This window comes from Acanthopagrus latus, chromosome 12 (assembly GCF_904848185.1).
Source record: "Acanthopagrus latus isolate v.2019 chromosome 12, fAcaLat1.1, whole genome shotgun sequence".
NCBI classification, from domain to species: domain Eukaryota; kingdom Metazoa; phylum Chordata; class Actinopteri; order Spariformes; family Sparidae; genus Acanthopagrus; species Acanthopagrus latus.
This window is the reverse complement of record NC_051050.1, coordinates 19956484-19970458: the sequence shown is the minus strand read 5'-3', so window position 1 is coordinate 19970458 and position 13975 is coordinate 19956484. Positions and strand designations below refer to the sequence as shown.

The 13975-nt window shown below is 40.8% G+C and overlaps 1 protein-coding gene across 1 annotated transcript in view; it reads right to left on the bottom strand.

Annotated features, from left to right (window-relative positions):
- Positions 1-3839: 3839 nt before the first annotated feature.
- LOC119030493 (potassium/sodium hyperpolarization-activated cyclic nucleotide-gated channel 1) overlaps positions 3840-13975 on the bottom strand; it is an 87297-nt gene continuing 77161 nt past the window's right edge. Inside the window, exon 8 of the mRNA XM_037118128.1 lies at positions 3840-8912. Coding sequence (XP_036974023.1) covers positions 7786-8912 — 1127 coding nt within the window. The 3' untranslated portion in view covers positions 3840-7785. The remainder of the gene's footprint in view (positions 8913-13975) is intronic.

The following is a 13975-nucleotide window of genomic DNA, read 5'->3' as shown; positions in this document are numbered from 1 at the left end:
ACAACAAGTCCCATCCACAGAGGCCACCACCTCACAACCCAAAGGTTTTGAACACCACCTTTGCCACCTCAAAGGATCTGCAGACAAGGCCGTGGTGCCAGGCACCCACAGGAGGCCCCCAGAGGTCCTGTGTCCAAGCCTCGATGGGTTTCAGATGGATTGTTCTGGGACATAAGATTAGACTGTAATCAGATGATTAATATTATCAACATCACCTCCCTGGTCTCATGTTGTGGCTTATGTATTTGTCCAAGAGTAAATATACTGCAGCTCTAACACAGTGCTCGTTAACAGAATATGTGCATTGTTGGCAGAACTTAATTGCTGCAGTGGAAAAAGGGGAAATCTGAAGGTCACAGCAAGCCAACACTCAACACTCACACACACAAATATCACTTCCAGCTGTTGTAATTGCCGTGTGCTAGTTGTACTTTGTGTATCTTTTGTGTTGCGAGGCTTTCTGCAGCACGATTTGTTCTTCAGAGTTGTAAAAAAAAATAAAAAATACGCCCCCCTGCAGCACAGTGGTGGATGAAACACAGAAATGCCTCCGAGCCCATTAAAGTACTTGGTGTGGGGTAAGCAGACAAGCTCATTAAGGCCTTGATGAATGGTAGCCTCTTGCCAGATAAATCATAAAGTATGACCACTTGTGCTACAGATTTATTAGAACATATCTGAATAGAAAACTAATTACATTCCAAATGAATGATTTGTCAAGGGGAACTCTCCGCGGTGTGTTTTTTTTTTTTTATTCGAAAAATGAGTGTCAGTCTCCGTCAAAAAGCTTCTGTACATTTCACTGTGCCACACTGTCCTTGGTTTAATGCACCTTACATGTTTGTTGACCTCGGTGCTGCGGGTTAAATAAAACACTCTGATATGCAGTCCTAAATAATTGAATCCATAGGATAACATCATACTGAAGGACGAGCGTATTAACATGTAGGTCACAAGTCGTTCTATGGTCACGCCAAGGTTACAGCACATGTTCCGTCAGCATGATGCCGAAACTGCCACACAGGTGGATATTATGCAGCTACCTGAATAAATACACCCTTTTCTTTTTTTTCTCAAACAACCTTAAGGTTACTACAGGATCAGCGAGGGTCAAGCCTAAGCCTGTGACCTTATTTTAGTCTTCTTTCAGAGGATATAACCTTCCACTAATCCTGTAACCGTTCACATGCGAGCCTGTGGGAGCCAGGGCACGATGCACGACGAAAGGAGTGACAGGTGAGGGAATGCTGGGACTTTTAGCGATGCTGACAGGTGCAACGCAGGAGTAAGACCTGCGAATGTATTCATAACAACCTGGTTTGACATCGCAGCTCCCTAGAAAGAGCCCGAGCGGGCCCCGAACTGACTCGCGTAAGCCTGATGTCTGAGGATGCAAAGTTATCTGGGGTGAAAGTGGCAGCTTCTGTCGCGCTGACGGATTTATTACTGAAAGGGTACACTGAGCACAGAGACAGAACATTTTGTTTTGCCTGTTTTTTTTTTTCTTTTCTTTTTTTGAAGGCATGAATCACATAAGTATCAGTATAATCTCGATATCTACCAATGCGACATTACTGTGGATGTAACGGCTCCACTGGTAGTTCTGACGACGTCCCTGCAGACAGACTTCTCTTGTGTCATCAAACACAGAAGTTTAATGTCTCCTCATTACAATTACTCACATTTAATGAGGCATTAATGCCTAATTGAGTGCAGTGTTTCTCTGCAGCGACAGATCAAGCGAAGCACGCATGACCCCGGTGTAACCCCGCCCCCCCCCGGCGAGCCCACCTTTCAAAAGGTAACCGCAAACCACCTCAGCAATTTGAGCTGTGCTCCACCTCTGTGTTCAACTGAGAGGGGAAAAACAGAAACGCTTGCAGTTTCATCTTTGAGCTGTGATGAGATGAAGTATTTATAGACGGTATAATGAATAAAAAAACAGAATATACCAACATCTGACCTCCAACAGCTGATTTAGGGTCCCCCCGTTTAAACACAACAACCTGAGGGATTCTTTAATACATCATAAAAGATCCTTGCTTAGTCGAATCAGTTTGCTGCCAGCTAAGAATCTGAATCAAGGATATTATTTGATGTGCTTTGTGTATGGATATGTGTCATGTGTAGGTTTATGTTTAACCTGTGTGTAAAAATTGTGAGCAGAAATGGTTCTCTGCAAGTAAGTTGATTAATCTCACAATTATTCTCTTGAATAATCATTCACTCGTTTTGTCTATTAAATGTCATAAAATGATGAAAAAATGTCCGAGCTGACGTCTTCAGGTGTCTCCATTTTTGTCCAACTGCCAGCAGAAAACTCAGGCACATCGGTTTACTTTTTAAAAACTGGAACCAGCTCACGTTATTGGTCAAGCAATTGATTAATGGACTGATCATTGCAGCTCATTGCACATGCAGGCAAAAAAAAATCAATACAGCTTTCAAGCATCACTCCGTCAATTTTACACATTGAAGTGTGCTGGCAGGTCTTGGGGAGCAGTATGAATCCTTGTTCTGGCTCCTGCGGAGGCTGCATGCAATCTGATAAATTGCCTCCAGTGATATTACTCAGTTGCATTGTGGGTAATTTAGGTTTCCCGGTTTGCTATAAGCATTGCAGCCCTGTAACTATGCTGGAACTCATTATGGACAGTTTAAAAACAAATGCTCAAAATCGATCCAGCAAAACCAGAGACATCGATTTTTTTGGATTCCATGTACTCCTCCTCCTTTTCAAAACGTGCTGCCTACATTACCCACAATGCAACTTAGCCACTGACTTACTGAGTGAGTAAATGTATCTTCCTCTGGAGCCACAAAAGGCTCCTCAAGACCTGTTAACACACTTTAACGCGTAAAATTGTTGCATTACCCTTGAGAGCTGTATTGATTTTTGCTCGCATGTGCAGTGAGCTGCGATGATTAGGCTGTCAATCAATTGTTTAATCAATAGAGTAAAATGTTTGATGTTTTCTTTGTCATATATGTTAGTAAACTGATATTACTGGGTTTTCTGCTGGTAATCGGACAAAAGGCGACACTTGAAGACGTCAGCTTGGACGTTTTTCACTATTTTCTGATGTTTAATAGAAAAAATGAGCAGTTGCTTTTTCCCGTATCCTTTAATAAGAGCAATGCTTTGTTCGTTAGCCCCATTCTCTAACTTGCCCTATGAGAGCAGGCTAAGAGTGAGATCTGTCTTCTGTATGATGATTCATGACTGATAACTGGATTTGTAGGTAATGAATGGAAATCCCTGGCGGCCACACGGACCGATTTCTCACCTCGCCTGTGACCGCTGACAGACACCACTCCTGAATACTCCCCGACCTTCTCCATCACTGCCTCGTCTCTCCAAATCCCTCCACCCTCTCCCTCCATCCAGCTGTAAATGAGCTCACCCATTTGCACACAGTTCGACAATAGAACGACACACACACGCTCGTTGTTTTTTTTTTTTAGATGACAATATGTCGTTTATTTTCTATATTTTTAAAGGTTTATTATTTACAAACAAAATAAACAAAAAAAAATCAAAACGATTTTTTGACAAACACTGTTTGTCTGCATATTGTTGTAAGAAAGTTTACATTAATCTTTCTTTTCATCTGTATCAAGTAACCAACCGATATTGTCTAAGCCTTGGATCACATAAATGAGCTGAACAATGACCATGTGAGTGGGCTTTAAGAGGGCCGAGCAGCTCGCCGCGGAGCCCCGCCCCTCCCTCCACTGCGCACATCATCAGTAAACATATGAAAACCTGTGGTGAACCAAATGAACATTTGGTTTCGTCCTCTCTGGGCATTATTCTCAGTTCTTTTTGCATCTCTTCATTATTATTTTTTTATTTTTTTTTTTCTCAAACCAACAAAAGAACAAACAAACAAACAAACAAACAAACAAAAAAGAAATATACAAATATATGTGCTGGTTTGTTGAGAGTCTCTATACTGCTAATATGTAAGCTCATTTAGTTTGTGTTGTACATCACCATTAATGCCCGTTCCAGTATGTTTGTTGTGATAGTGAAAAAAGCACATAGTTGGGAAGCTCTCCCTCCAAAGGCAAGTATCAAAAACAGCACAAACTAACAGTGCTGCTATCCATCTCGACTGTGTACTAGTTCCTATACACTATGGCATATTCACGATTAAGCGCTCTTCGTTGTAAATAGAACATCTCCCTCCACCAACCACCCTCCTCCTCCTCATTCAGAACCTCATACAGGATCAGGGCGGCACGAGTTCTCGGGGATACTGCTCCCTTACTCTCTCTCCTTCCAACATCTAAAAACCTAGCTGAAAGAATCTGTCTTTATTAGTAAATCAGAAAAGTGCAATTTAAAACAAAGACAATGAACGTTTTGCTTTGGCCAGTTTCCTTCCCGCACGTCAGCAATTCGAAACCCCCCCCCTCCCCCGCCCCCAAACATCAGTGGCTAGCTACAAAGAAAGGTATAAAGGTGCTCCAAATTTGTACAATGTCTCGTTGAGCGTGATATTACGGCTAAAGATTGCACTTCCTTTTGTTTTCTTTTCCTCGTTAAACTGTACACGACCTCATTAAATGTCCTCTATAGCTTGACCCACAATGTTAGAGGGAAAAAACAAAAAAACACCTGCCTCTAGAAGTTCACATTGTAAGTAAAGATACCAATTTGATCAACTGAGACGTTTTGGCCATCATCATTGCTTCCTCCTTCCCCTGTCTAAAAACACTGAGACATATAGAACACATAGAGTATAGTAAGAATGAATGCGCAGCCGTGTGCAGAAGTGCCCCCATCCCTCCCCTCCCTCCCCACGGTATGCACCGAAGCTCACACTCGTAACAAAGGATGGAACATGGCTATAGTTTAGGCACAAATACTTAAGAATGTCCATGTGAAAAAGTTCGATGCTTCTGTTCACACACAGATTAATAAACGTCTAGGCAGACAGACAATGAACAAAAAACATAATCTAACATTACATTTAAAACGTCAACATCTTTGAGATAGTATTCTTTTTTTTTTTTTTTAAGTATTTGTGACAGTGCATGCTTTCATGACATTTGGTGGGGTTGACTGTATTGGTACACTATCGACACAATCTGTAGCGAAAGACTCGTAATCTTTTTAAAACGGTATCTCTACGGGGCTTAGCCACTTCCGAACCGACGGGATACGCGGCCGCTACGAAAACTGTGACTCCGAAAAAAAAATCCTGCACGGCTGACATGAGAATACTTTTGAGAGAGGAAGGAAGGAAGGAAAAGGAAGGTCTTGTGCGCAGCGACAATCCTCTGCGTGTGCAGGGAAGTGGCCCGTAAGCTGCGGTGGCCGGCTTATTTTTTGTTGAGTCGTTGGTTATTGCAAGATTAAAATATTCCAAATAAGCTCTGATCCTTTTTTGATAGAGTCACAATATTCTGGCCTGACCTTGTTTCCCCCGGTCAGTTTTGAGTAGCTAAGCCCACATAATGGATTTACACGAGACAGAAACCTTAATGCAAACCAGCATTTCTTTTTCTGACTTGCAGCCTCTCGGTGAAACGTCCTCCCCTCCAGCACACGGGAGTGACCGGATACCTTTAAAGGTGCAATACGTAAGAACTGGCCACCTGTCCAATTCATACCCAGAACTTCATCATTTTATCCTGTAAGACATTTGTGTATATTTTTTGTCATACATATAAATTGAGTAAAAATGTGTCTCCAAAATCTACTCACTTCATCCTCGAGTCCAAGTGAATAAATGTGCCAAATTTGAAGGAATTCCCAGCAGGCATTCTTGAGATAGCACGTTCATCAGAATGGGACGATACCACCAGCTAACTGTAGTTGTAGCTTAGCCAGTTAGCTCGGTTAGCCGTGCACCTAGCGGTTCAGACTGGGAGCTCGGAGCGCCAGGGAAGTGTTGGTTTTAACACCCCTGGTACTGGAGCTGTAGTCCAGGCTCGGCTGGGTGCGAACTGGTTAGCATGCTAACTTCAGTTCTTCACATTCTATTGCTAATTTTAGCCAATTTTTTAATGTTTTCAACAGAAATGCTTACATATTGCACCTTTAACCTGCAACGTATGTGTGGAAGATGTCGTGCCAGGCTCTGTAACTACAGTTGGTGTGATATGACAGCGTTACAGTACAGTTTTATTCAAGAAGCATGTGAGCAAGAATGGAATTAAATTGTTACTTAAAAAAAAAAAAAAGAAGAAAGAAAGAGCCTCATTTTGGTGCATTAGCAAGTCATAAAGCAGGGAATCATTTTTAAAATGATCCTCGGGAGCTTTCGGGGAATGAGGTGATGAGAAAAGGAAACATTTACTCTCAAATGAAGTTGTGAATTGTCGTTAAATATCGTGTTTGATCAAAAGCCACAGTAGGATCAGGATTAGTCTACAGAGAGAGAAGTAGGGGTTGTTAAATGTCCTCCGATCAGGCGTCTCTCAGCATCAAGTAGTGCTAGCACTTGCATTAAGGTTTGCTCATCTCTTATGAAACATCGCGTATTTTGTCACTTAACCTTTGTCGCATATAGATGATATCCAGGTTCCTGATAGAAGTAAGACATTGTTATGATAGAGAGAATGCACCACACAGTATCTGTAAATACTAGCTCTACAAAACTATTTACAGCACACATATAGGTAATCTTTATGTCACAGTCTATTGCATAATGGTGATAATCTTTAGTTTATAAATATTATAAATATACACAGAATTTTTTTTTTTTTTAAGCAACATTATATAACATCTCAGCCATCTGAAATTAGAAATAGAAAACAATAGCATCCATCCACGACTTTCTCCACAATCCATTCTCCTCGAAACAAACAGAGAAAGCAGCATTTTCTATTATCTATTCCCTTTGGACCCATAACACTGTCATGGTTTGAACGTGAGCCGCTGTGGTAGATATAGAGGCTCGGCAGACTGTACGCTTTTTGTCGCTGAGAGCAACATAACACTTAGTTACAGTATCTGTGTTGATTTCTGAAAACGAGAGTTCAGGAAAATTCAGAGTGAGATTATTCTTTCATGAGTGTGAATGTGTGTGTGTGTGTGTGTGCGTGTGTGTGTGTGTTTTTGGAGATTATTTGTCAGAGTTGCTTGCATGTATTATTCCACAGTGGTGCCTAAAGCTGCTTAATAGGAGAAGATCGTTTGTCTCTTCTTCAATGGTGAAAAGGAAAAAAAAAAAGAAAGAGAAACGGAAAAAGAAAGTCTGAGTCGTCGTCAGAATCCACGATGCATTCCAGTTAAAAAAGAAAAGAAAAAAAAAAAACACGGAGAGAAAAATAACATAAAAATGAAATTAAAAAAACGTCATACATTGTATATAATTCTTTATATTTGTCAGAAAGGAAGACTCATGTTTATACTACAGCGTTTAAATTGCCATTGCCAAATATTCTAGTTGGATTTTACACACGCGGTCACATGCACGCACCCACACACACTCGCACGCGCCCATACACACAGCAGTATATATACACACATATGTATATATCTATATATAGATATATAAATATATATAGATATATATGTAGCGCAAAAGAAAAGAGAGATGTATCTGTATAATATACATTCTTAAGTTTAGGGAGACAATGTGTCTAAAATATAATACAAGGGCTTGTATGTACAGGATATCTATGAGGTTATTTTAGAAGAAAGTCGGAGAGAAACAAAAATGTTGAAGTCCCTCACTTTGATCTCTTTTGTTGTATCTCCATTTCTAAAAATGAATTCAAACATATTTAAGTTTAAAAAAACTGAAAAGGGGGGGAAAAAAAATGGGATCATAAATTTGATGCAAAACGCATTTTGTCTTGCTCAGTCTCTGTACTGCTCAGGACAGAATCTCTCCTAGATCCGGGGGATTCCCTGTGCTGGGTCGAGGATGATGATGATGATGCTGCTGCCACTGCCGCCGCCGCTGCCGCCGCTGCTGCCGAGCGCACCGGAGGCAACGCTCCAGATGACATCTGGCGGAATAAATTGACCCGCTGGGGCACTGTGGTGCGGATGCCGCTCTGCAGATTCATCCCCTGGATCCCTGCTGCCGCCGCCGGTGGTGGCACGATGGAGGCCAGAGAGTCTCCTGAGGCTGGGTGTGCTCTGGGCCCCAGAGATGTGTCATGTGGCAGTGAAGGTTGGGAGGCAGATAAGTGTCTCACATCTCGACTCAAGCTGCCTGACTGAAGAGCCTGTGTGCTCTTCTGGATGTCTCCCCGCTGAGGAGAGGGGACCTGCTGCTGCTGCTGCTGCTGCTGCTGCTGAGGCGACGGCTGCTGCTGCGGCTGCGATGCTGAAGCGGCGGCTGCGGCCGACGCGCCAGGCTGCTGGGCGAGCTGCTGCTGTGCGGATAGAGACGTCTGGGCAATGGGCTGCTGGATAAGTGACAGCTGGGAGCCTGTGCGCGAGCCGTACTGGAAGCTCCGGCTGGCCAGAGGGGTCTGCACAGGCGGACTACACATGGCAGCCGTGAAGGAGCAGGGCGACATGATGGCCCCTTGCTGCTGTGGGTTGGTTAAGGAAGAATTCAGGCTGCCGTGGGAAAGACTGGGTGCAGGGTAGACCCCCTGCGCTGCGGCCGCAGCAGCGGCAGCGGCAGCGGCTGGCATCATGCGGGCAGCAGTAGCATTGGCAATAGCAGAAGCGCTGTAGGTCATGGGTACGGAGGCCTGCTGGAGCTGACTGGTGCTGAAGACAGTGGGGAAGGGCGGCTGGGCTGGTGAGTTAATGATGGAGTTTCCTGACATTGGTGTTGAGTTCATCCCTGTGACTGACTGCTTGCGGTCCACCATCATCACCATCTCCCTGTCCTGACGGATAATCTGCTTCAATATCTCGTTCTCCTGCGTGTTGAAAACGCCGGCGTTCAGATCCTTCTGGAACTTCTGCAGCAGCAAGGAGTTCTTCTTCCCTGTTGGGGTGCAGTCAGGAGAGGTGAGCACATAAAGCCATGGCAAACTTTGGTTGCCCTAAACCACAGGAAAAGGGGTTTCAGGACAGTGATGATAAAGATGCAGCTCGTATGTTCTGGCGGGACGATTTTAGCACATTTTGTTTTGGCGCCAATCGAAGAGCTTTTCTCTTCTTGACTCAACGTAATTGATCAACTCTTCCAATCGTACAAGCTGCATCTTCTCATGCCCGCTAAAGTCTGTTCATATTCAATATAAAGTTTGAAGGACATTGAATGGTAATGACTATGGGAAATACACAATTTGAAAGGAGTGAAGGACACATAAGGAGACAAAGATTACTGAAAATGTGACGTGATAGCGTAGACTGTGAAGGTGCTGATGTGGACAATGAAACACAGAAGAATACTGATGAGTTGTACCCACAGATCACGCTACTGGACAGGTTTTTTTTTTCTATTCTTTTTTTCTTTTCTAAGCTCTAAGAATAAATTTAAAGCCACGTTCTATTTAAATCACAATGACAACTCTGCTAAAAGACATCACAAGGACACTTAGAATAACCTCTTTTTTTTTTTAAATTTCACGAACAAGCTGTCAATAAAAAAAAAAATAAAAAAAAAAAAAAACAAGCAAAGAAAGACACAAAGATCTACTCCTAACACTCATGTAGGGGAACAGATTGCGTAGTTGTACATTAAAGTAAACTCATTTCACCACAGAATGCTGTTGTCTTTATCATTAAAATCTTTTATGGAGATTTGTTCAGAATTTGCTTGCAAAGTTAAGTGATAACAGTTTTTGAGGTAAAACAGTAAACAACATGTTATATTTACGCACTCTAAAGGGCATTTTGAGCCCGCAGGCCTGTGAATGTGTCCCGGCCTGTCACAAGTCATGCACCGTGATAATAAAAGCTTGACAGATGGCTTCTTTAACCACCAGCCTCTTTTGTGGCTTTGGGAGTTTTAGGAGCAAAACTGTGGTAAAATGCTGAGTGGTGCTAAGAGCATGAAAGACGTCTTGAATCTGTTCTTTTGGAGAAAAGAACGGCCACACTTGACAGTAATAACGCCAAAGATCGATTTAACGTCTTTACTTTGAATGGCCGCGTTCAAATTTATTTAGGGGGATGTGTGTTTTTTTTTTTTTTCTCCCTGTAATCACTGTTGGCCTTGTGTATCGACAGGCCGTGGAGCGTTATAAAGAAGACAGAGTTGACTTTTAGTGTGCTGAGAGCTGGAGTCAATCAATCATTAAGTCCTGTCCTTGAGGGCTGAAGATTTCTCCAACCGAGTTTACAGTTGAGCGGCATTCGCTGGACGGCTTCCTCTCCGCTCAAGGCTGCCAACAAGCCATGCATTCAGCTATAAGACAAGACTCTCGCAGCTGAACGTGGACTGATGTTGTGTTGTTTCGCAGCCATTTCTCAGGATCGAGTCCTTCATTTGACGTTTTGTTAATTTAGACGGCGACAGTCACTACAGGGGTTGGGGGTGGTTAAGGTCTAAAACTAGCACCACATATAGGACTCACTACTGTTAACTTACAAGAATGCTGTTATTGCATTTTTAAAGGTGGCGGGGTTAAACTCTGCAGATTGGAAGGGACAACACATTTTTGTTATTTCTCCAGGTCGGAACCAGCGAGGATCTGAATGACCGCTGGTAGTTGGTGGGCAACAGGCATCCATCGGTGTGAGAGATTTTGGTCCGTCTTAAAAGGAAAATGATGTTCTGTCTGTCTTATCTGCCGCTGTTCCTGCTGCCCTCTACATTCTTCTTATTTCTCTCATCCTCTTATCACTCTTTCTGACATTTTATCCTCTTTGTTGGGTGTGCAAAAGATAGACATGTATTAGAGAATATAACAGACTGTTAGAGATATGTCTACACAGCTATACAGTTATATTTAAGTCCTTTTTTTTTTATAAGCAAATGAATTCAATTCATACTTTTTATAGAAAGTTGCTATTTATCTACGCTGCACCATGGCGTTAGAAACTATGTTCCCTGTCTGTCTGTCTATCTGAATATCTGATATCGTTGTATCAGCGTTGAACATCACAATTAATGTTGTTCCAGGATCATCATTTCTAATGACGATAAGCAACAAAAGTTGCTTCTTGAGCGTTCCAGTAGGACTCTGACATAGGAGACCAGAGTTTGTATCCCACTTGTAACATACTTGGTTGGGTTTAGGCAACAAAATTCTTGGTTAGGTTTAGGCATAAACTAATATACTTGATAGATTTAGACAACAAAATTCTTGGTTAGGTTTAGGCATAAACTAATATACTTGGTTAGGTTTAGGCAATGAATATTCTTGGTTAGGTTTAGAAAACATAGTTTTGGTTAAAAATATACCCTTTCACAACTTCTCACACTTGCTACAAGGGATAACTTCTACCATGTACGTATTTTCTGGTATTTTTCCCCACGTTGTGCAGCTATGACTTGACAAAAATGGGATTATGATGTTCCAGGAACAACACCAACACCACAATATCAGATTGTATTATCTCTCTATGCATCTATCTTTAAAACAAAGGTCGGCTCTGACGGTTTTTTACACTGCGTATCTCTACTGATGGAACTCAAACAACAAATACAATAGACACTTAACTAAATATTAAGTATTACATATTACATTGAAAATATTCTGAACTGGTCATTTATCAACATGTCTGCAAAATGTGATTTTCCTAATCTTTCTCTGACTATGAGACATTCTTAGAGGATAAAACTATTGTCCCCTAAAATCAAAATGAAAACAAAGAAAAACATAAAGAAATGTCAACACTACAGTCACCTTACAACAAAACTTGTGCTAAATTAAAATAATACTGATCAGATATGAGTTGAATCACCATTTCAAGTTGGATCAATTGTAATTTTACTATAACGTACGAACTTCAGCCATCGTTTCAAAAAACAGTACCACAGTAATCAACTCATATCCGAAATCCAAAACAGAGTCGTTATAAAACAGTCAGAAAAGCCAACTGACAGGCAAGTAAACAAATAAAGAACAAGAAAAAAACACAAAACACCAACATCATAATGTTAACAAACACCATAGAAATAATGAGGGCTGTGTTTTAAAAAAACAAAACAGTAAATAAATAAAATACACAAATTCTGAGATGCATTCAAGGCTTAACAGAGAAATGATACATTGTAATTTGATAAATAATTTCACCAATAATCTGGAATGAGTAAGTCACTGCAGGAAATGTTTTTTCTTTCTTTTTATGTCGTGGGTTATTCAATAAAACATTGTTTATAAAAAAAGCTTATTTTACAGATGTTAACTGGCGTTAATATGTGTGAGAAAAATGATTCTTAATGGAGTATATAAACCTTTGCTCTCCTCATGTGGTCGACTAAACATCATGTAGCTCTGTGTCCAAACATGAGATTAACTGTCCTTTGTTTTAATGCCAGCAAAATTTTCCCAGATTAATCAACACAAAAGACAGAATTCATACTTAAAAGTCAGACAATCAGAAACAAACTTTTTTTTTCTTGTTTTTCTGTCGGTGAAAACATGGATAAGTAATGAAATGGGATTTTCTGCATGTGACATAAAGTGTATGTGGCATTGCATTAGTAAAGTTTTTACTAAGCTGCAGACATGGTTTCACTTGTGAATAAACTTTGAACGAAGAATTCAAAGATTAAATAAAAAAAGATAGAGCTGTGCATGTGTTCATAATCCAGTTGATTATTCTGTGAGAGTCTGTTACAAAAATAAACATGGCATGTGACACTGAATGAGAGATCTGTTGTTTCTTTGATTGTCTTAGTTTTCTTTTGTTGACATTTTGAATGTGTCCATCAAAACATCTGCAGGACTGGTGTGGGTGACTTTGAATTAAACAGTTAATGTAACCTTCAGCAAGAGGTCAAACTCTTGGAGGATGATATTTGAGACCGGATCCATTTAGCAAAGCCTCTACAGGTCAATTTGTCCCTGATCGAATATTGGAATTGGAATAAAGTGTTTACCTGATGCCTACTCGTCGGCCAGGACACTCTTGAAAACGAGATGTGCTCGTCTCAAGACGGACTCCTGGTCAAATAATTTTTAGATAGATAAAAGATAATGTCAAATGTGCAACACGTTATTGGTTTCAAAAGCATGGTTACTATTTTTCTTTCCTTTTTTTTTTTTTTTTTTAGAGCAAGACAAGCATGTAACCAAATGCAGTTCATATATAGAAACGATACAACCAGCACGGATCATGACAAAGTATCTTCCCTCGTATGAGACAAAACCCCCTTCATGGTTAGTCTGAAAGGATGGATCCAATGGTGTGGTCTGGTAGCTCTCGTTAAAAAGGGCAAATGTAGATTTGGACTGTTGAGGCCAAAAGGCATACAGTATGTTGTGAAGGGCACAAATCCATGACACTTCACTACAGGGCAAATAAAAGATTATGTTTTTATTTATTCTTTAAATTTATGATCGTCTAATAAAACAACCTTGTCTCCTTTGAAGTACGCTCGTTATGCAACTACATCTCAGTGCGTGTTCCAGGTCCAGTGCATAAAAATGTCGTGAGGCTTTGGATACCATGAGGACAAGTGTCGGTGTTGACGTCCGGGTGGATGGAGGAAGAAGCTTCAGATGGAGGATTGTGTCCCTTATTGTCTTAGGAAGAGTAGTTTTATTTGCATCACCCTAACCATACCTGAACAGTGCCTCGTTCGCCTTGAGCAGATAGTGCAGCAATAAACACTGATGGTTAAAATCTGGATGATTTATGTAAAAGCAATTTATTGTTGCCATTTAAAAGTAGTGATAGCAGATTATTCACCTGAACAAAAGCGCAAAACTATCAAAATATTGTTAAAGTACCAAAAGTAATATTGATGCCTTCTTGTGTGAATCACTTTAACTGAAACTGTGAGGCAGCTTGGGAATTTTCAGGGATCAATAAAGTTTGATCTTATTCAGTAATATTACGTAATTCAATTGTTGATTGTCTGCAAAGTAACTATGACTTTAGTCTTCAAATAAATGTAATGGAGTAAAAAGTAAAAAGTTGAGTGGAGTA